Source organism: Macaca fascicularis, chromosome 2 (assembly GCF_037993035.2).
Source record: "Macaca fascicularis isolate 582-1 chromosome 2, T2T-MFA8v1.1".
In the NCBI taxonomy this organism is placed as follows: domain Eukaryota; kingdom Metazoa; phylum Chordata; class Mammalia; order Primates; family Cercopithecidae; genus Macaca; species Macaca fascicularis.
Window position 1 is genome coordinate 184,169,917 of NC_088376.1, and position 23,946 is coordinate 184,193,862.

A 23,946-nucleotide genomic window follows, 5' to 3' on the forward strand; every position below is an offset into this window, starting at 1 on the left:
AATTTATCTTACAATTCATTTATTTTCACAGTAGATTTTTTTTTTATATCCCTATGTTTTTAATTTAGCTGATATCCAGCAGAGATATTCGAGGTATTTTCATGCCAGTTTCAGGGGAAATTTGTGTTGGGGTTTGGTTTTGTTTTGTTTTGTTTTGTTTTTTGTGGACTGCATAACATCCTACATTTTATATTTGCAAGAGACCAGTGGATATATTGCACAAAAATCCACATGTTTGTTACATTCTGCACTTATATATTTTTGTATTACTGAGTTGCTAAGCCTCGTTCTTGTGTGTGAAATGAAAGCAAGTATAGAAGATAGCTAAAATTTAATGTTGATTAAAAACTAAGCTTTGTGTGAGAGATAATTGTTTCGAAAGCCAGGTTTCTAGTACTGACCTTTAAAAGTAGACTAAGGAGCAATACTAATATGGATTCAACAATAAAATTTCTTTATCAGCCAAGGATATGATTTTTAAATATTGTCATAAGAATTTAGGTACAAAGTTGTTCCATCATTAAAGTTAGTTTTGAGACTGGTTTGAAATTACTTTTTCATAGATTAATGTACAGTTTCCTTATTCAATTAATAAACATTTATTTAGCATCCACGACTTACTAAATACTATATGAAGTTCTTATTCATAGGCTTTTAAAAGCTTTTGTCTTTTCTAGCAAATATTAGCACTGCATTGTTCTTAAAAATAATCAACATAGTAGAAAGTTCTGTTACAGCCCTCTGTGTCTGGATTGAGTTGGGAACTCAGCAGTGTCACTTTTAACATAGTTCTTGTGTAAGTGCTCTACTATTCCTAAAGGTGATTATAAATAACTCTCTTGAAGGACAAAATGCTATTATTTTAAAAGGATATATTCATCCTCCTACTAGAAAGAGATTTATTTGAATCTCGTTGTTACGGAATGCTGAACAGTACAATCAGAGCAGCTGCTGAAACTCCTAAATGAGCATTAATTTTTTCTTCTGGGTACTCAGTGAAAACAAAGCACAAACTTTATGATAAAGAATGCAAATATTTCATTTTTACAAACGTCGTTATCTAAGTTTCTGTGTTTAGCTGCTGAATAAATTTCTGGAGCAAATAATGCTGCTGCCAAGATAAAAGGTCATTTTTTTCTAATCCTTAATTTTACTTCTCCTTATTCTGTAGGGAAAAAAATAAGGTGTGTGAGAGGGACTACTAAAAGGTTAAATTTCAGTAAATATAGAATTAAACTTCGTTATATATTGCTTTAATAATTTCAAGAAAGAGTGCCTTGTAGTCTGTTATCCAGTCAGTAATCTGCATAATCTTTAGTACATAGTGTTTTTTAGAAGTCATTCAGCTTCTCACATTTATGCAGCCAACAGACATGTGAAAGAAATGCTCATCATCACTGGTCATTAGAGAAATGCAAATCAAAACCATAATGAGATACCATCTTATGCCAGTTAGAATGATCATTGAAAAGTCAGGAAACAGATGCTGGAGAGGATGTGGAGAAATAGGAATGCTATTACACTATTGGTGAGACTGTAAATTAGTTCAACCATTGTGGAAGACAGTGTGGCAATTCCTCAAGGATCTAGAACTAGAAATACCATTTGACCCTCCAATCCCATTACTGGGCATATACCCAAAGGATAATGAATCATGCTACTAGAAAGAAATACTCACATGTATGTTTATTGCAGCACTATTCACAATAGCAAAGACTTGGAACTAACCCAAGTGTTCATCAGTAATAGACTGGATAAAGAACATGTGGCACATACACACCATGGAATACTGTGCAGCCAAAAAAAAGGATGAGTTCATGTCCTTTGCAGGGACATGGATGAAGCTGGAAACCATCATTCTCAGCAAACTAACACAGGAACAGAAAACCAAACACTGCATGTTCTCACGCATAAGTGGGAGTTGAACAATGAGAACACATGTACACAGGGAGGGGAACATCACACACTGGAGGGGCCTGTCAGGATGGGGGGCTGAGGAAGGGATAGCCTTAGGAGAAAGACCTAATGTAGATGACGGATTGATGGGTGCAGCAAACCAACATGGCACATGTATACCTATGTAACCTGCACATTGTGCACGTGTACCCCAGAACTTGTATAATTTTTTAAAAGTAAAGAAAAAGAGATTATCATTCAGCTTCTCACAGATATTTTAGTTCATGATTTGTAAATCGATGAAACTGATCACATATTTTTATATTTTACGTTCACTTTTTGAACAATTACTCTTAAGTTGCTCTTCTTTTGAAGATTGGATTTATTATAATATGTATATGTATGTTTAATAACTACTAATTTATATTTACTTTTATTTGTTTAGAATTGAAATCTCCTTGAACTTATAGATTATATAGGTAACCATTGATTATTTTGACCTAACTTGGCTTCTCTTGGCTCCTGTGAATAGATAGATACTAATAACAATGTTAAGTCTTGTGATTTGTTAAAGGATACAAAGTTACAGCTAGATAGGAGGAATCTACCACTGCAGGATGGCTATAGTTAACAAAATTACGTAGTTTCAGGTAGTTTCAGGTAACACAAATGATAAATGTTTGAGATGATGCATTTGCTAATTGCCTTGATCTGATCACTATACATTGTATGTATCAGAACAACACTATGAGCCCCATGAGTATGTACAATGATTTGTCTGTTAAAAAAATTAAATAGAAAGTATGGGTGGTATAAAATGTTTGATGTCATACATATTTTTAAATCTTCACAAAAAATCATTATAGAGGAAGTAAAATATGTGAGAATAATTTATCATTCTTTTCACTTTTTTTTTTAAAGGTGATGGATGTGGACACACTGTACTAGGCCCTGAGAGTGGAACCCTTACATCCATAAACTACCCACAGACCTATCCCAACAGCACTGTTTGTGAATGGGAGATCCGTGTGAAGATGGGAGAGAGAGTTCGCATCAAATTTGGTGACTTTGACATTGAAGATTCTGATTCTTGTCACTTTAATTACTTGAGAATTTATAATGGAATTGGAGTCAGCAGAACTGAAATAGGTAGGACATTTTTTTGTAAATGTGCCTGTAAATACATCATTGTCTCTATGATGTATTTTTTTGATATTAACATGAAATAACCATGCTGCATAAAGTGCTATGTGGGGAATTATTGAATATGTGTAAAAATCTCGAATTTGAGTCTTTTGGGAAGAGAAGATTCTTGTCTACTTACTTATTTTCCTAATAAACACATATTGGTACCCTTACCCAAGATGCCACTGTACTACTGAGAAGGAGGAAGTTAATTCTCTCTCTCTCTCTCTTTTTTTTTTTTTCTTTTTTGATATGAAGTCTCGTTCTTGCTGCCCAGGCTAGAGAGCAGTGGCGCAATTTTGGCTCACTGCAACCTCCACCTCCTGGGTTCAAGTGATCCTCCTGCCTCAGCCTCTTGAATAGCTGATTACAGGTGCCTGCCACCATACCCAGCTAATTTTTTTTGGATTTTTAGTAGAGCTGGGGTTTCACCATGGTGGCCAGGCTGTTGGCCAGGCTGGTCTCGAACTCCTGACCTCAGATGATCCACCCACCTCAGCCTCCCAAAGTGCTGAGATTACAGGCGTAAGCCACTACACCTGGCCAGTTATCTCATTTTTAAAAATGTTTTCGTCTCATAATTTTATTTGCAGTTGAAGAATACATGTATAATTCATGCTTAGGAGACAGTATAGCATGGTGATTATAAGCAAGAGTTTTGGATCCAGACTTCCTGGGATTAAAGCATAACTCTCATCAGCTTGCTGTGTGACTTTGGCCAGATTACCTGACCTCTCCATTTTTTATCTTGTGAAAAACACAGGGAATGAACTAGTATGTGTAATGTGCTTAGAAAAGTGAACAGCACCTAAGACATAATATATGCTGAGTAAATGGTAGTTGCCATTGTTGTTCTTGATTAAGAGCAGTGGTTCTCAATTATAGCTGCATATTAGAGCCACCTAAGTAGTAAACAATACCATAAACCCAGTTACCATCCTAGACCAGTTGAATCCGAATTGATTAGGTGGAACCCAGTCCTCAGTATCTTAAACGCTTCCTGGGAAAATCTCTTTTGCAGTCAAGGTTAAAAACCTTTGATTTAGGCATCAGTACATTTCTTAAGCAAGAAAGGTGGAAAAATTTGTAAGGCTTTTTTAGGTGAACTACCATTATACAATTAAGAATTCTCTGTGAGTTTATTTAGAAACATTTTTTGGATCCAGTGTGTAAAATATCCTTCAGAACTATAATAGGAATCCAGTATACTGTTCTTTAAATATCGTACTGTGTTCATCCTCTGGCCTCCTCTCCATCTCTAGTGAAGTCCTTCATTTCTTCTTTACTTTTTGGCCTCTTACCTACCAGAGGAAAAATTCCTGCCCTATCTCCCAGGCTGCTGATTGATAAACTCTGTTGCTTCTCAGTCAGCTCTTGATTAACCTGGTGGTTTGAGCACCACATGCATATTGCATGAATATATGGTGTTGAACAAAGTTTTAGGAACACAAATCGCCTGAGGATGTAGAAAAACTTACTGTAATATTAACACTAATAGAAGATAACTGGATAGTAAATGTCTCCTGCAGATGCAGTAGAGAGCACACAGTACCACCTGGGCATTCTTTAAACAACAGTGAGAAAAAGTGAACCACAGTTTGGTCACCCCTCTAACACTTTACAGGAAATAAGGGAGATAGAGAAATACATTCTACTGACTGTAAGGTCTAAATTAAGGATATGTGAAATTCTGGAGAACAAACGACCTAGTTTCTTCGACATATAAATAGCATTTAAAAAAATAGGAGGAGGGGGAAGGGAACTGTTCTACATTGCGACGTATCTTCCTAAAGTAATATGTAGACTTTGCTTGGATCTTGATTCAAGCTAACCACTGAAAGAAAATATTTTTAAGATTATCATAGAAATTTGAAGCTTTGGGCATTCAGTGATAGTAAAGAATTACTGTTTTAGATGTAATAATGTTAAAATTATTGTTAAGTTCTAATTTGTTAGAGACATTCTGAAGTTCAAATGTCTAGGATTTATGTTTAAGTATATCAGAAATAGGGAGAAGGATAGGAGAAACAAGGGCGCCTTGGTGAGGCTGAGTAATGGGCAGATAAGAATTGTTACACCTTCTTTCTACTTTTGTGTAATTTTGAAAATTCCAATAAAGAAAAGTGGTTTTGTTAAAATAAGGCAAGAGAATTATATCTTTAGACAATAAATAGCGGCACTGTTGCTAGAGAGGAGGAGTGGCATGGGGAAGATTCTGAGCACAGGTTTTAAATGGCTCGCTGAGTTCTCAAAGCTCCCGGAGTTACTTGCTGAGAGTCCTTTTTCTACAAAGTGTTGAACCTGCCCAGACTTAACATAGTCACTTTCTGTACAGTCTGAAGATTAAAAGAAGTAATACTTTGCAGTGTTTGGTGTGTAGTAGGTATTTAATAAATCTCAGCTTACCCTTATTTCCATTGCTTTTTCCTGTTCTCCTCATAGGTGAATGGAAAGCTACAGAAAGGTCAAGGGGCCTGAGTAATGATGGTCCCTGTTGGGCTTCAGTGTGTACCCACCCTTCCCCCATCACACCTACCGTATACCCACTGGTCCTCCATTTGGTAGCAGCCTATGGTTAGTGGTAGAAAAGTTTCTTAACATATTGCAGAGAAATAAAGATAATTCAAGAATAGTCATTTAACATTCTGGTTAAGATAGGTCTGCAGACAACTACAGGATAGAAACAAATACATTGTGGGCATCAAGATTTCAGTGATAATGACACTGAATCTTTTTTTTTCCCCCTATATCATGTTTTCTCAGTGCCCGTTTAGAAAACAAGTATTAAAGGAGAAGAGAGTTCGTTGGTCTCTCTGTGTTTCTGATGTTTACATTTGAAGTATATGGGCTAATTATTTTGTGGGATGTTTGTCTTCTGCTTCCTCATGATAAGATTCCAGTGTCAGACTTTTGGCAAGAATACCATAGAAGTGATGTTCTCAGTGTATCATATCATGGCACGTGAGATTGATTCGTCCCATTTCTGGGGCTGTTAACTTTGATATTTTGGCTAAGGTGATGTCTACCAGTTTTCTACACTGTAACTATGCCGCTCTTCAAAACCAATGTATGTCTGATTGGGAGATTCTTTGAAATGGTGGAAATATACTGTTACTCATCAAACTTACACCCACTAGATTTGGGATGTATTAATCTTGTATGAATCAATGATTTTCTAATTTCATTATTCCATCTATATTTTTTATGGTTTGTTTTTTTTTCCTACCTGAAAACAGGATCTTTCCCTTCTCTCCCATTTGTTTGTTTATCTCAGTGTGAAGTCAGTGGATTCGTATGTTAGGCCATCACTTATCACCCTTTCCTGTCATTATTTTGGTGCTCAGATTGTCCCAAATCTCCAGTGGGAGCCTCTTCATGCTAGCTCCTGTGTCCTTTGGTGATGTCTTTATCATTCTTTGAGTACTTCTTTATATTCCGGCATGGGATATTCTAGATTTATCTTGTGCTTGCCCTACTCCAGCCCTGGAATCAGCCATTTCTTCAAGGAACCCTGGTTCTTTTTAGTGGAGAATGGTATTAGAAATCAATGTCTGGTTGCTAGGTTTAGACCAATGAGCTACCATATGCCCTATCAACAGACAGATTTAGTAAATAGACATTTGTTTATACATATGCATGTACATGTGCCTGTGTTATATCTTTTTATATTCATCTGTCTGTATTAAAGAGCATGAGTTTATGCTGATACCTTTAGTACTAATGCAACATTATAGGGTTCATTCTGTCTTTTTCCTCTCTCTCTTTCTAACTCACTTCTCTGACAGTGAGAAATCTTGCTCCCATTACCTGTATTTACTTACTTGTTCAGTGCTATAACCAGAAAATAGTTTTAGAATTGCTAACCCATGACTAGAACTGAAAGAAGCCTGCTACCTAGAATTCATACCTCAGGACTTACAGTCTAAATACTACATTAAAAAATTATTTGGGCTGGTTCTTACTCTATCACCACCTGCCCTTCAATGTGGTTATGTTACTCATTTGAAACATGGTTTGGTTTATTTATTTCTGTTCATCTTCCATTATAGGTTTTTTTCTTCATCCTTATTGGTTTTCTTTCTCTTTTGTTGAATATGTTAAACATTAATATGATTCTCAAAGTTAAAACTGTACAAAAAGATAGATAAATGACGTTCCTCCCCTTTACAGTGCATTTCTTCTATCCTTTTAACCCCATCTCCACCCACTCCCTGTAGCTAACCAATTGCATTAGTCTTTATCTTTTCTGTACTCTTTTATACAAATGACATTTATATTTTCTGTTTTCTCCTTTCTTACACAAAATTTAACATTCTTTCAATATTCTTCTGTACTTTGCTTTCCCCCCACTTATCAGTGTTTTCTGGAAATCACTGTGCATCACTTTGTAGAGATAGTCCTCATTCTTTTTACAGCAGTATAGGACTCCATCATGTGGATGTATCATAGTTTATTTAATCACTCTTTTATGAATTATTCTATCGGTTGCTTTCGATGTTTTACAGTTATAAACTATTTTTGTATTCTTTGAGGTGTCTTTGGTGTAGATTCCTGAAGTACAATTGCTGAGTCAAAAGGTAAATTATATACTTTGTTAGACATTGCCAAATTGGAAGTTATACCAGCTTGCATTTCCATAGAATAAAAATGCTTGTCTTCCACAGCCTTCCCAACAAAGTGAGTTGTCATGTCTTTTAAGTTTTGCCGATCGATAATGATAAATAGTATTCAGTATAGTTGTAATTTGCATTTCTCTTACTATGAGTGAAGTTGAACTGTTTTTTTCCATATGTTGACGGCCCTTTTTTTTTTCTTTTTTTACGTTTTAGCTCTTCCTGTCTTTTGCCCATTTTTCTGTCAAGTTTTTTTTTATTTTTATTTTTAAAGACAGGTCTTTCTGTATTGCCCAGGCTGGCCTCGAACGCTAGGCTCAAGTAATTCGCTCACGTCAGCTCCCTGAGTAGCTGGGACAACAGGCACACACCATTTGCCCATCTGTCAGGTTTTCTTGGTCTTTGTTTCTCTCAGGTTTTAGGAGTTCTTATTATCTTTTAGGGATATTAGTCTATAAACATAATGGTGGTATATGCTACAAATAATTTCTCCTAATTTGCCAGTTGTCTTTTGACTTTGTTTATGGTACTTTTTTTCAACCACGCAAACTTTTAAAAATGTATTAACAGTTAGATTCATTAGTCTTTTTTTAAATTGCATCTAGATTCTAAGTCATAGTTAGAAAGCCTCTTCCTGTATCCCAACTAAAGATAAATTTACCCATTTTTTTTGTAGCGGAATTATATTATTTCATTTTTTATATTTAGATCCCTGGTACATCGGGGTTTTTTTCTTTTGTACGGCATGAGGTATAGATCTCATTGTGTTTTCCATATGACTAACCACTTGCCCCATCACCGTGCATTTAAAAGTTTATCTTTGTCCCAGTGGTTTGAAATACTGCCTTTATCATATACTGCAGTTCTCTATGTGCTCGGGTCTATTTCTGGACTTTGGATTGCACTCCACAGATGTATCTATCCACATACCAGAATGTGCCTGTTTTGTAAAGGCTTTCAGAGGCTTTATAGTGTGTGTTAATGCCTGATAGGGCTTAGCTTCCTTTCAGAAATGTTCATTTTTAGTGTTTTCCTAGCTCTTCCTACCTGTTCGTTTATCCATGTGAAATTTAGTATCAGCTTATCTAACTCCATAAAAAAGCTCGTTGGTGTTTTTATTGAGATCGTGCTATTTATAAATTAACTTTATGATGTTGAGTTATCATGTTCAAGACCAAGAGCTCTTTTTTTTTTTCTCCTTTCATCACATCTACTTTTGTTGTCTTTAAGGATTGTTTTAAACTTTTTCTCATGTAGGGTTTACACATTGTTTGTTAACACTTAATCCTTAACATTTTGTCTTCTTTGTTGCAATGGAGATGGAGGTGTTTTTGTTTTGCTATTATGTCCTGTAATGGGTTCCTAATTATGTGAAGACTATATTTCTATATGTTGATTTTTTTCTGCTATTTTACTGAGTTTTTAAAATTATTTCAGTTAGTTTTATCATTCACTTTCTAGGGATTTTCAGATATACAATCACATCTGCAAATAGAGATAGTTTTACTTCTTTTTTTTCCAATTCTTATGCCTATGGTTGATTCTTTTATCTAATTGTACTGGCTAATACCTCCAGTCCAGGACTATGTTAAATAGTAGTGGAGATAGCGAGCATCCTTTCCAGATTCCTTATCTTAGTGGAAATTTAAAGTGTCTGAGCTCAGGTTGCCATAACAAAATCTATAGACTGAGTGGCTTAAAAAACAGCAATTTACTTTCTCAGAGTTCTGGAGGCTAGAAGTCCCACATCAAGATACCAAGCAATTCAGTTTCTGGCGAGGGCTCTCTTCCTGACTTGTGGATGGCCACCACCTTCCTGTGTCCTCACATGACGGGGTTGGAGGGATGAGGAGAGAGAAACAGCAGGTTCTCTCATGTCTCTTTTTATAAGGACACTAATCCTGTGGATCAGTGCCCCACCTTAGGAAAATTAAAGCCATTTAATTTTAATTACCTCCCCAAAGAGCCTACTTCCAACTGTAGTCATATTAAGAGTTGGGACTTCAACAGCAATTAATTTTGGGGGCATACCAGTATCGGGTCCATAATAGGAAGTATCCACTGATTTCTGTTAAGTGTTGTTATCAAGAAAGAATATTGAATTTTGTTGAAAAGCTTTTTTAGCATCTATGGAGGTAATGATATGGTTTTTCTATCTAAATCTATTGGTATGGTGTATTATATTAATGGGTTCCCTAATATTGAACCAACTGTGCATAGTTGGAATAAATATCTCTTGGTTATGGTGTAGCATTCTTTTAATGTGGCATTGGATTATGTTTCCTAATATTTTGTTAGTATTTTTGCATAAATATTGATAAGTGATATTAATTTGTAATTTACTTTGCATTTTCTTTATCGGGCTTAGGTATTGATATTATACATATAAATAAAAAGAAATATGAAGTTTTCCTTTTTACTTCTCTGGAAAAATTTACAGAGAATATGAACAATCTAGTATTTGAAGGTTTCACTCTGTGAAACTATCTTAGCCTGGTGAGTTTTTGGTAGGATGCTTCCTTAATGACGTTCTCTGTTTCTTCTCAGGAAATTGGTCTGTTTGAGCTTTCTACCTCTAATGGGTCCAATTGTAATAAATTATACTTGCCTGGTAATTACCCATTCACCTAGGTGATCTAATATACTTGTCGTGATGTCTGTAAAATAGAATCTTACATTTATTAAAATGGTTATTTCAGTGTTTTTCCAATAGTTGTTTCCCTCCTGTCATTTCTTGTTTTACATATTTATGCTTCCCACCCTCTTTTTTCATTAAATTAGCTAGGGTCATGCCTATTGTGTTAAATTTTTCCAAAAAATTCGTTTTGATTTATTAGAGCTATTGTTTTTCTGTTGTCTACATTATTAATCTCTATTTTCATGATTTTAAAATTTTGGGGTTTTTTTTTTTACTTTTGTTGTTGTTGTTGTTGTTGTTTTGGGTTTTTTTTGTTTTTGAGACGGAGTCTCACTCGGTCGCCCAGGCTGGAGTGCAGTGGCCGGATCTCAGCTCACTGCAAGCTCCACCTTCCGGGTTTACGCCATTCTCCTGCCTCAGCCTCCCGAGTAGCTGGGACTACAGGCGCCCGCCACCTCGCCCGGCTAGTTTTTTGTATTTTTTAGTAGAGACGGGGTTTCACTGGTTTAGCCTGGATGGTCTCGATCTCCTGACCTCGTGATCCGCCCATCTTGGCCTCCCAAAGTGCTGGGATTACAGGCTTGAGCCACCGCGCCCGGCCTACTTTGTTAACTACTAGTTGTTTTTTTTTTTTTGAGACGGAGTCTCGCTGTGTCTCCCAGGCTGGAGTGCAGTGGCGTGATCTCGGCTCACTGCAAGCTCCGCCTCCCGGGTTCACGCCATTCTCCCGCCTCAGCCTCCCAAGTAGCTGAGACTACAGGCGCCCGCCACCACGCCCGGCTAGTTTTTTGTATTTTTAGTAGAGACGGGGTTTCACCATGTTAGCCAGGATAGTCTCGATCTCCTGACCTCGTGATCCACCTGCCTCGGCCTCCCAAAGTGCTGGGATTACAGGCTTGAGCCACCGCGCCCGGCCTCTAACTACTAGTTTTAGCTAGCAATTTAATTCACTTTTTCTTTCATTTTTATTGATAAAAATATCTAAGCCTATGAATTTTACTTTGATCACATCCTTAAGAATGATATCACTGATTAATATTGGTCAATTACATAATTTATTAGGAATTTTGTGATTTTGGTTTATGTTTTTCTTTTACCCAATAATTGTTTAATAGGTTTATTTCTAATTGGAAGGACCTTTCTTTGTTATTGCTAATAATGTATAATTTTATTGCATTATAGTCAGAGAACATTGTAAAATTTCTGCTTTATGGAACTTTCTAATGACTTCTTTATAAGCTAATGTATGACCAGTTTTTTTGTGAATATTCTATATATAGTTGAGAAGGTTTACTCTCTACTGTAAAAAGTTTGATGTGCATTTAAAGTATCTGTCTTTATTTTGCTGTTTTGGTCTTCTATATTCTTATTTTATCTACTTGATCTCCTGTTTGGTGTGGTTCTTTCTCTTTCTTTGCTGTGTCTCCTGGAGGTTTTGCTTTTATAAAGTTGCTGTGTTGTGTTGACTAGATATTCATAATTCTAATATCTCCATTTTAAATTATGACTTCTCACATTTAAAGGTTTCCTACCCATCATATAGTACTTTTTAGTTTGAATTCTCCTTTGTTTGGCACCAGTAGCACACACATACCCTCCTATTTATTCCTTACTGTTTTCATTATCCTGCTGTGTCTGTCTGTGCCCATCACTTTTATTTTTAGCCTTTCTGAATCACTTTGTTTTGGGTGTGTTTCTTGTATATTGCATATTTTTGGGTCTTCATGAGCCAAATTGCAAATTTTTTTAATGTCTAAGTTAAATCCATTTTCATTTATTTATAACTGATACATTTTAACTCTTCCATATCTTTTAAAGTTATGTGTATTATATTTGTTGGGTTTATTTTTCTACATTGTTTTCTGTCCTTCTGGGTTTTTTTTAAGTGTCTTTTCGTGTTTGGTAAGGTTTATAGTTTTGTTCTAGGTGCTGCTTTTCTAGGTTATACTTTTTTAAATGGCTGTGGTCCCTATTGTCTTAATCATTTACTATCCAGTTTGTCCGTTTTTAATGGTATTCTTTATTTTCTACCTATTGCCTATATAACATTCAATGAACTAGACTTCTTTCCACTTCCTTCTGTACCCAGTTTCCTCTGATTTATTCTGTTTAGTGTGGCTACAACAGAATAACTGAAGCTGGATGTTTTATAAAGAAAACAATTTTATTTGGCTCGTAATTCTGGTGACTGGAAAGTACAAGAGTGGACAGCTCATTGTATAAAGGTTTTGTGCTGCTTCAACTCATGGAAGAAACTGGAAGGGGAAGGGGCTTGTGCAGAGAGAGGGGACTGAGGAGGCCTACTCGCTTTATAACAACCCCATATCATGGTAACTAATCGAGTCCTGTTCGAGTTAGAACTGATTCCCATGAGATGGCATTAATCAATTTATGAGACATCTGGCTCCATGACCCAAACAACTCCCATTAGGCCCCACTTTCCAATACTGTCATGCTGGCAGTTAAACTTCAACATGAAGACTACGCTTTCAGAGATCATTTCTGTAGTTTATGATTAGAAAGTTTCTCTGAATGTGTAGAACACTGGAAAAGATGATCTAAGACTACTGTGAATATGTCTATGCACACAAACTAGAAAGTCTAGAGGAAATGGATACATTCCTAGAAACACACAACCCCACAAGTTTGAATCAGGAAGAAACAGAAATCCTGAATGGCCCAAGTAATAAGTAGTGAGGTTGAATCAGTAATAAAAAATCTCCCAACAACAACAACAACAACAAATGCCCAGGACCAGATGGATTCACAGCTGAATTTTACCAGACATTCAAAGAAGAACTGATACTAATTCTACTGAAACTATTCCAGAAGATTGAGAAAGAGGGAATCCTCCCTAATTATTTCTGTGAAACCCGTATCACCCTGATACCAAAGCCAGGAAAAGACACAACAAACAAGGAAAACTGCAGACCAATATTCCTAATGAACATAGGTGCAAAAATCCTCAACAAAATTCTAGCAAACCAGATTCAGCAGTATATCAACAAGATAATTCAGCATCAAGTGGGTTTCATACCAAGAATGCAAGGATGGTTCAACATATGCAAATCAATAAATGTGATTCACCACATAAATATAATTAAAACAAAAAAAATTTCCATAGATGAAGAAAAAGCATTTGATAAAATTCAGTATCCCTTCATGATAAAAGTTCTCAACAGGCTGGGCGCGGCGGCTCAAGCCTGTAATCCCAGCACTTTGGGAGGCCGAGACGGGTGGATCACGAGGTCAGGAGATCAAGACCATCCTGGCTAACACGGTGAAACCCCGTCTCTACTAAAAAAATACAAAAAACTAGCCGGGCGAGGTGGCGGGCATCTGTAGTCCCAGCTACTCGGGAGGCTGAGGCAGGAGAATGGCGTAAACCTGGAAGGCGGAGCTTGCAGTGAACTGAGATCCGGCCACTGCACTCCAGCCTGGGCAACAGAGCAAGACTGTGTCTCCAAAAAAAAAAAAAGTTCTCAACAAACTAGGCACAGAAAGAACATACCTTAAAATAATAAAAGCCATATATGACAGACTCACAGCCAACACACTGAATGGGGAAAAACTGAAAGCATTCTTCCTAAGAACTGGAACAGAGAAGAATGCCCACTTCTACCACTTTTATTCAACGTAGTACTAGAAGTTCTATCTAGAACAGTCAGGCAAGAGAAAGAAATAAAGGGCATCTAAGTTAGAAAAGAGAAATCAAACTATCTCTGTTTGCTGATGATGTGATCTTACACCTTCAAAATTCTAAAGACTCCTCCAAAATCTCCTAGATTGGATAAATGAATCAGTAAAGTGTCAGGTTACAAAATCGTCATACACACATCAGTACTACTGCTATGTACCAGTAATGTACCAAACTGAGAATCAAATCAAGAACTCAGTCCCATTTACAATTACTGCAAAAAAAGAAAGAAAAAAAAAAAAAAAAAAAACCCTAGGAATATACTTAACCAAAGAGGTGAAAGATCTCTACACATAGAACTGCAAAACACTGATGAAAGAAATCATAGATGATACAAACAAATAGAAAAACCTCCTATGCTCATGAATTGAAAGAATCAGTATTGTGAAGATGACCATACTGCCCAAAACAATCTACACATTCAATACAGTTTCTACCAAAATACCACCAATGCCTTTTTTCTTTCTTTCTTTCTTTTAGAGAGAATTTTACTCTTTCACCCAGTGTGGAGTGCAGTTGTGCAATCTTGGCTCACTTCAACCTCAGCCTCCTGGCTTAGCCTCCCAAGCAGCTGGAATTACAGGCGTGTGCCATCATATCCTGCCAAAAACACCACTTTTCTCAGAATTAGAAAAGAAAATCCTAAATTCAAATAAACCAAAAATCCTGAATAGCAAAAGCAGTCCTGAGCAAACAAAAGAACTCTGGGGTTATCACTTTAACTATCTTTAAATTATACTGCAAGGCGACAGTAATCAACACAGAATGATAACTGGTATAAAAATAGACACATGTACCAATAACACAGAATAGAGAACTCAGCTATAAAGCCAAATACCTACAACCAACTGATCTTTGACAGAGCAGACTGAAACATAAAATGGGGGAAAGGACACCCTGTTCATTCGGTGGTGCTGGAAAATTGGATAGCCATACATAGAAGAATGAAACTGGATCCCTATCTCTCACTGTCTACAAAACTTTACTCAAGATGGGTTAAAGACTTAACCCTTTCCCCATTTGCTCTGAGAATACTCACCAGTGGCGCTTGCGGCTGCATCATTTACCCCAAAGTAAATTTTCCACAAAATAGCACCCTGTTATTATTATTTTTGCATTGCTCTAGTATATCAACTTTGGAAACAAAAGACATTATCCTATTTATAGCACTCCGTTTTTAGTAGCGGTATTTCCACTTACAAAATATAATCTCAATCATTGAAAATGTCAAATCCTAGAAAACAGCGTTCCTACATATGATGTTAATATTGTTCTTGAAAAGTTGGTCAAAGATTCGTTTGATGAATTCAGTTTTTCTGAAATAGGCGATTCTGATGATTCAGACAATTCTGATGTTAGTTCTGTTTAGAAATAACTCGAAAAACAGTTTTTATATTTTATTTTCACATTGACTATCACTCAGATTTGCTTCAGCCTCAAAGAGCGTGTTTATGTAAAATTAAATGAGCGCCGGCAGCAAGCCGCACCTTTGTTTTGAAAACAGGAAAAGGGTCAAATATAAGACCTGAAACCATAACAATTTTAGAAGAAACCCTAGGAAAAGTTCTGGATATTGGCATAGGCAGAGAATTTATGAGTACGAGACAGAGCAAATGCAACAAAAATAAATAAAGGGGACTCTATTAAACTAAAAAGCTTTGTACAGCAAAAGAGATAATCAGCATTGTAAACAGAGAGTAAATAGAGAACCTACAGAATGGGAGAAAATATTTGTAAACTATACATCTGACAAAGAACGAATGTCCATAATCTACAAGGAACTCAAATCAGCAAGAAAATAAATAATTCCATTAAAAAGTAGAAAAACAACATGAACAGACGTTTCTCAAAAGAAGATACACAAAAGACTAACAAACATATGAAAAATGCTCAATATCACTAGTCATCACAGAAATGCAAATTAAAACTGCAACAAGATACCAATTTGCCCTAGTCAGAATGGCCATTAAGAAGTCAAAAAACTTCTTTTTTTGTTGTGTGCGGACAGGGAACACTTATACACTGTTGGCGAGAATGTAAATTAGTTCAACCTCTATGGAAAACACTATGGAAATTTATCAAAGAACTAAAAGTTAGACCTACCATTCAGTTTAGCAGTCTCACTACTGATACCTGCCCAAAGGAAAATATGTCATTATATGAAAAAGATACCTGCACTAGTATGTTTGTCACAGTAGAATTCACAATGGAGAAGATACGGAATCAACCTAAGAGTCCATCAAATCAATGAGTGGATAAAGAAAATGTTTTTTATATATATATGTGTGTGTGTGTGTGTGTGTGTGTGTGATGCACACACACACACACAGTGGAATACTAAGCCTTTAAAAAGGATATATATATATATATATATATATATGATGTACACATACACACACAGTGGAATACTACTTAGCCTTTAAAAAGAATATATATATATGATGTACACATACACAGTGGAATACTACTCAGCCTTGAAAAAGAACATATATATATATATGATGTACACACACACACAGTGGAATACTACTCAGCCTTGAAAAAGAATATATATATATATATGATGTACACACACACACACAGTGGAATACTAAGCCTTGAAAAAATATGTATATATATGATGCACACATACACAGTGGAATACTACTCAGCCTTTAAAAAGAATATATATATATGATGCACACATACACACACAGTGGAATACTACTCAGCCTTTAAAAAGGAGATATATATATATATATATATATATTTATATGATGTACACATACACACACAGTGGAATACTACTCAGCCTTTAAAAAGAATGAAATAATGTCTTTGCAACACCTTGGATAGACCTGAGGGTCATTATTCTAAGTAAAGTAACCCAGGAACAGAAAACCAAGTACTACATGTTCTCACTTCTAAGGGGGGACTAACCTTCTGGATAAATGACAGCATACAGAATGCTGTAATGGACATTGGAGACTCAGAAAGGGGGAAGGTGGTAAGGGATTAAAAAATCACCTGTTGGGTACAATGTACACTATTTGGGTGATGGGTACACTAAAAGCCCAGATTTCATCACTATAAAATTTATCTGTGTAACCAAAACTACTTGTACCCCTAAAGCTATTGAAAAATTTTAAAAATAAAATTTCAACATGAGATTTGATGGGGACAAACGTCCAAATCGTAGCACTTTCAGAATATACATTCATAACACACAGCATGTATCATATCTTCTTATTCTTCAACCCCATCTCTAACTGTTCTAGATCTATAAGTAAATATGATAAATGATCACTGTCAGTCTTTTTCCTCAAGTCCAACCACTAGTCTATTGTTGGGATGAAGTTCATCTTTGAATAGCTTGATTCCTTAAGAAGGGCTTATGGTGCAGATTTCGCATGTTGAAAACTGCTTACTTTGTAAATTTTTTATGGCCTTTAGGCTTGAAGGGGCTGCTTGATAATATCTAAATCTTGGATTCAAATGTTACTTCTTCGAGTTAAAAAAAAAGTGCTTTTCCATGATTCCCTTACTTCATATTGTTTTTTGAGAAGTCTGATGGCAATTGAACTCTCTTGCCATTACAAGGCATTTGGTTTTTGTACAGTGACCATGATGATTTTTTTCTTTACCTTTAAAGTCTATTCATTTTCTAAGGATATGTTTTGAAGTTGATCATTACAGGTTAGTTTTCACTGGTATCCAGTGGACTCTTTCAGTATGTAAATTCAAGTCTTCCTTTATTTCTAGAAAATTTTCTTGGATTATAGTTTTAATACTTCCTATTTAATGATTTTTAAATGACATGAAAATTGTATGTATTTATGATGTACATTATGTTTTGATATGTGTATACATTGTAGAATGGATCAATCAGACTAATAAATGCATTACTTCACGTACTTAACGTTTTTGTGGTGAGAACACTTAAAAATCTCTTAGCAATTTTTAAGTAAATACACTGTTATACAGTGGTTCTTTTTAACTTATCACTCCTGTATAACTGAGATTTTTGTGTCCCTTTACCAACATCTCTCCAACTCATCCCTCCAACTCCCGCTTCAATCCGTTCTACTCTCTGCTTCTGTGAGTTTGTCTTTTTTAGATTCTACATGTGAGTGAGATCATGTAGCATTTGTCTTTCTATGCCTTGCTTATTTCACTTAACATCATGTCCTCCAGTTTCATCCATATTGTTGCAAATGGCAGGGTTTATTTTGTTTTTTTAGTATAGGCTGAATAGTACTCTGCTGTGTTCATATACCACATTTCCTTTATCCATTTATCTACTGATGGATATTTCGATTGATTCCATATCTTAGCTATTGTGAATAATGCAGCCGTGAACATGGGAGTGTAGATGTCTTTTCAACATATTGATTTCATTTTCTTTGGATATGTACACCCAGTAGTAGAATTACTGGACCATTTGGTAGTTCTATTTTTAATTTTTTTGAGGAACTTTCATCCTGGTTTTCATGAACAGCTATACTAATTTAGATTCCCACCAATAGTGTAGAAGGGTACCATTTTCTCCACATTCTTGTCAACACTTATCTTTTGTCTTTTTGATAATAGCCATTCTAGCAAGTGTGAGGTGATATCTCATTGTGGTTTTATTTTCATTTCCTTGGTGTTTAATGGTGGAGAACAGTTTTTCATATATCTGTTGGCTATTTGTATAATAGGGGAGGGGATTGTTTTCATAAACTTTTTCTGAAAAGTACCTACTTAGGTCTTTGTTCATTTTTAAAGTTATTTGTTTTCTTGCTTTTGAGTTGTTTGACCTCCTCATACGCTTTTGGTATTAACCCCTTACCAGATACATAGTTTGCAGGTGTTTTCTCTTTCTCTGTCTCTTCACTCTGTTGATTGTTTTCTTTGCTATGCAAAAGCATTTTAGTTTGAGGTAATCCTATATGCCTATTTTTTAATATTAATATTTGTTCCATTGCTTTGTGTATTTATTTTTAATACTTATACATCAGTTGAAACTTTTGCCATTATATCCCCTTTCATTTCAGCCACATTCTCACCTTTTTACTTTCTAAATATTCTTTTTAGTCTGTTTTTTTGTCTTCTTTTCAACATTCCTTATGTTTTCATTAGAATCTGTAATTCCTTGTGCACTTTATAATGTGGTCTTAATTCTTCATTTTTGGTATACTTTTGTCTTTTCTTGTATTTCTTTCCTGAGGTCAACCAACTCTCATTTCTTTCTGCTTTTTTGTCCATTTCTGCCCCTAGTTTCTGAATTTATGGTTCAAGATATTTTATCATATCCCAAATGTTTGAGGACATTTAATTAAGTTTGGAGTGCTGTGCTGTAGTTTCCTTCTGTCGCTGTTTTTGTAGGGGGTGAGGGTTTTCATAAACTAAATTTTAGGGACTCACATTTTTTGTTTTCTTTTTATACTGTGTATTTTTAAGTAGATTAACATTGTACCTCTGTATTTCTGTGGATAGGGCTGGCAGTTTGCAGCGGTTTATAAGCTTTGTAGCTCATAATAGGCCTCTTCGTTAATGTATTTTTTTTTCTTCTGAGAGAGATCGTAGTTCGGGAGAGATTGCCTATATATTTGTTGTTTTGTTTTGTTCTTTCAGTATCCTAAATGTTTCCTCTGAGATTTTGAGGCAGATTATTGAGGAATTGACAACTGTCCATTTCTCAACAACATTTAACTGGAGGGAACGTACTCTCCTGTGAGATCCTGGCCCCATCTAAGAATTCCAATTTGTGAGCCTTTTAAGTGGATATTAAAAGATTTTGACATCTCCTAAGTAGTGAAGAGTATATTTTTTCAGAAAAGCTTTAAAGAAATTTCTTGATATTCTATGAATGTCTCATCTGTGATGCTTGGCACCACATCTGGTTTTGCTGAAGTCTTCAGATTATTATGACTCATTGCTTTTTGTATTAGCATACTTGGCATGAGAAACTGCCAGCTATACTGAAAGAATCTGTCAACTTAGAGCTAGGACCTTGAATCACTACCTTTTCAAGATGTTTTATTAAGAAATAGAATGTGAAGCTCTCTTCTTTACAGAAGTTGGCTTGTTTTCCAAAAGATAACTCTTAAAGTCTTTACTAAAATAGAAGTTTCATAAGAGAGAAGGAAAGCCCACTTGGAAAATTTCGATGGAGAATTTTGATATTACCTTATTTTTAGCACATCTGAATGCTATAAATTTTTCTGTCAAGACTGTTTGGTTACCATTGTAGATAGTGGTAAAAACCTATATGCTCTTTTGTCTGAGCTACAGTTCTGAAAGGATTTTAGAGGAGGCAGCTATGCTTATAATCAAAGAAATGCAAAGTTTTAAAACTAAGTACATTTTTTTCTGACTTTTGGATTCATAAAAAAATTAAAATTTTAATGTTATGTTGGTGTGAGTGTAGTAAAACTGACCCTTTTTTATGTTGAAGATGTACGTAAGTACACATTTCTATATGTAGAAGAGGAATCGCTGGGTCGCTGGGTTGCATATTTTCAGCTATAGCAGTTATTGCCAAATGTTTTTGTGGCTGTACTATTTTACACCCTCTACCAGTGTATAAGAGTTCCAGTTACCATTCTCTGCTTTTCTCCACGTTAACTGTTCTGGTGTGTGTGTACTGATGGCATGTTATACATAGTTTGCTTTGTATTTCCTTGAGAGCTGATGATGTTGTGCTCTTTTCATACATTTATTATCCATTTGAATATCTTCATTTATAAAGAATCTGTTTACGTTTTCATGCATATTCTCTGTTGGGAGATCCTTTTCTTATTCATTTGTTGGAGTTCTGTATATATTCTGGTAATGGGTTCTTTTTAGGTGTAGTACACATATCTTCTCCACTGCTATGGATTGCCATTTTGCTCCATTATTGTTATCTTGTGATAAATAGACATTAATTTTATGTAGTTTGTGCTTAGTAATTATTTTATGGTTAGTACTTTTTGTGTTCTGTTTAAGAAAGTTTTGCCCATTTCTAGGTCATGAAGCTGTTCTCAAAGTTTTCCACTTAAAGCCTTATTGGATTTGTTTCTACATATATTATCGTCAATCCGTCCAGAATTGATTTTTAGTTGTGTTGTGTGAGGTAGGAGTCAAAGTATCAAGGTACATTTTCCCATGCAGCATTTATTCACTTTAAAATGTGCAGATATCAGATCTGCTGCTTAAGATGAAAAACACCAAAGTAGCTACTTTTCTAAAATCAAGATGTACAATAACTATGATATGTTGTAGAAAAATATAATTTAAAATACTTTTCTAAAACCACTATATTTTAGAAGGAGAGGCAAATTCATTTTTAGTAATATTGCTAAATCCCTTTTAAACCTAGTAAATATCCGTTATGTCCCATTTTAAATATATGCCCAATAGTCTAATTGTTTAAAAAGAAATTAGAGCTATACCTTCCTATCATTATCTTCTGCAGGCAAGTCTTTGCTGAAGCAGCTAAAACTAAGGCTAAATCCAGCCAGAAAGAACAGCTTATTCACAGTATAAGAGAAATGATTATGGGAAGACATTTTAGACATTCAAAAAGAGGACACTCAACAACTCCAAGTCAGGGAGTTAATTTGTACATCTCCACCTCACTCTGGCCCACCAAGCATAAGACAATGGTCCTCAAAGCCAGACTTTTTAAAGAAACTTTACTGACGGGAGTTATTTAATGATAGCATCTATGGTAAACATTGTCCAGGCACTATAATGGCCTCTTCTGTACCTTAGAGGATTCAACTGTGCATTTGATTTGTCCCACTACACTAAGCTTTCTGAGAGCATTACTGCCTCATTCCATCACCGAATCCCCAGTCTACCTGGCTTAGTGCCTGGATATTCAGGGTTTCAATAAATGAGTTCCTTTGAGAATTCCAAATTTTGTTTTTTGAGACCGGAGATGCTCCTATACTAGTAAAAAAAAAAAAAAAAAAAAAAAAAAACCTGTTTGTAAAGAAGTTTGTAAATTAGAATCTATGCTCTTTAAGCAAGCTTCATTTCCCCCTACTGAAAGTGGACAGAGCTGATGTGCTTTTGTTCTAGCAAGTAACTCTCTGCCCTCTGGTCCATCCTTCTGAGTTGCAGATTCCTAAGGAAAGCATTGTTCCATGGCACACCTCAGCAAGTTGAATGAGCTTCCATTTAATTGAGAACATAAATAAGATTTCTGCAGAAGATTTTATAGTAACAGTATTAACTATACTTCTGGTTTATCAGAGTCAGATGCACTATCTCACCTGTCTTTTGAATACAGAATGTTTCCATTTAACATCTTCTAGAGCTTAATTTATTGCTGTTCATCTACTGTGGTTAATGTGGACATCAGAAGAGGCATGGTGACCATGAGCTCTCTACACTCTATACAAGTGGCTACAAACTCACTGCCAACAGGGTCTAGACAGATGAAATAAAGAAGTGAAATGGCCTAGGCATATGAAGAATAACAGCATAGCTATGATGATAAATGATAGCTGAGCTTCAGGACTGGGGGGCATTGTGGAGTGGTAGGGCTGTGGCAAACTGGAGTGTGACTTTCTTTTTAAAGGGGATAGCTGCTACTTAAGGACAATCACTTAGAAAACTGGCCTAGATTTCCTTTTTTCCTTGTGATTTTTCAAGAGAAGTTGGAAATTCAGAATGTATGTAAGGTTTCCAGATTTTGAAAACTTTAACACCTAATTTAAACATTTTTGAAGGAGAGTATAGCCCAGAACTGTACAGACCAAGAGGCCTGTGGGCTGATTCGGGTCCTGAGCCATCAATTCTAACTTCTCCTCCATACCTCTATCAGATTCAATTATCCAAAAGCATGATATTCTTGGACTGTACACTAAATTCCTGGTTGTGTTCCGTTTTATTTTGCTTCATAACAAATTATCACAAGCTTAGCAGCTTAAACGAGCACAGTTTTATCATCCCAGTTTCCATGGATCTGAAATCTGGGCATTGCATGGCATGACTGAATTCTCTGCTCAGGTTCCTACCAGGCTGAAGTTAAGGTGTTAGCTGGGAATATGTTTCTCACCTGGGGCTCACAGTTCTCTTCCAAGTGTACTAGTTGTTGGTAGAATTCAGTTCATTGCAGTTGTAAAACTGAGGTCCCCATTTTCCTGGTTACTGTTGGCCAGGGACTGCTCTAAGTTTCTAGAGGCCACTTGCAATGACCCTGATAGGCAAGTTGCTACATAGATGTTTGCTTTCTTCCAGGACACCTGGCATGTGTCTCTCTTATTTCCAATTCTGCAACCTGAGAAAACAATGTGCTTTTAATGGGCCTACCTGATTAGTTCAGGCTTACTCAGAAAAATCTTCCTTTTGCCATATATGTAACATAAAAGAAGTTAAAAATAAAACTGACAGGGAATCCTGGTAAGAAATACCCTAGAAGGCCGGGTGCAGTGACTCACGCCTGTAATCCCATCACTTTGAGAGGCTGAGGTAGCCTCTCAAATTAGCCAGGTGTGGTGGTGTGCATCTGTAATCCCAGCTACTTGGGAGGCTGAAACAGGAGAATTACTTGAACCCGGGAGGCAGAGGTTGCAATGAGCCAAGATCACGCCACTGTACTCCAGCCTGGGTGACAGAGCGAGACTCCGTTTGAAAGAGAGAGAGAGAAAGAAAGAGAGAAGGAGAGAAGGAAGTAGGAAAGGAATATCCTAGAAGCATTAAAAGATCACATACTACAGGAAATTTTACAAGTAAACACAGGTTGGAAAAGTTAATCAAGAAAACAACAAGTTACCAGTTTCTTTATCTCCAATATTGCTGGGGAGAAGGGAATAAATTGGTGCAGCCTTTTTGTTGAATTAGATTCCATTTGTCAGTTTTGGCTTTTGTTGCCATTGCTTTTGGTGTTTCGTCATGAAGTCTTTGCCCATGCCTATGTTCTGAATGGTATTGCCTATGTTTTCTTCTAGGGTTTTTATGGT

The 23,946-nt window shown here is 35.9% G+C and overlaps 1 protein-coding gene and 1 pseudogene across 6 annotated transcripts in view; both read left to right on the forward strand.

The window, feature by feature from the left end:
* The window catches only part of DCBLD2 (discoidin, CUB and LCCL domain containing 2), a 92,716-nt gene that overhangs the window by 18,295 nt on the left and 50,475 nt on the right, over nucleotides 1-23,946 (forward strand). For all 6 annotated transcript variants that reach the window (XM_005548335.5, XM_005548333.5, XM_005548334.5 and 3 more), the window contains exon 2: nucleotides 2,818-3,045. In XM_005548335.5, coding sequence (XP_005548392.1) covers nucleotides 2,931-3,045 — 115 coding nt within the window. In that variant the 5' untranslated portion in view covers nucleotides 2,818-2,930. The remainder of the gene's footprint in view (nucleotides 1-2,817; nucleotides 3,046-23,946) is intronic.
* On the forward strand, nucleotides 12,810-12,905 carry LOC123572142 (small nucleolar RNA U3; annotated as a pseudogene).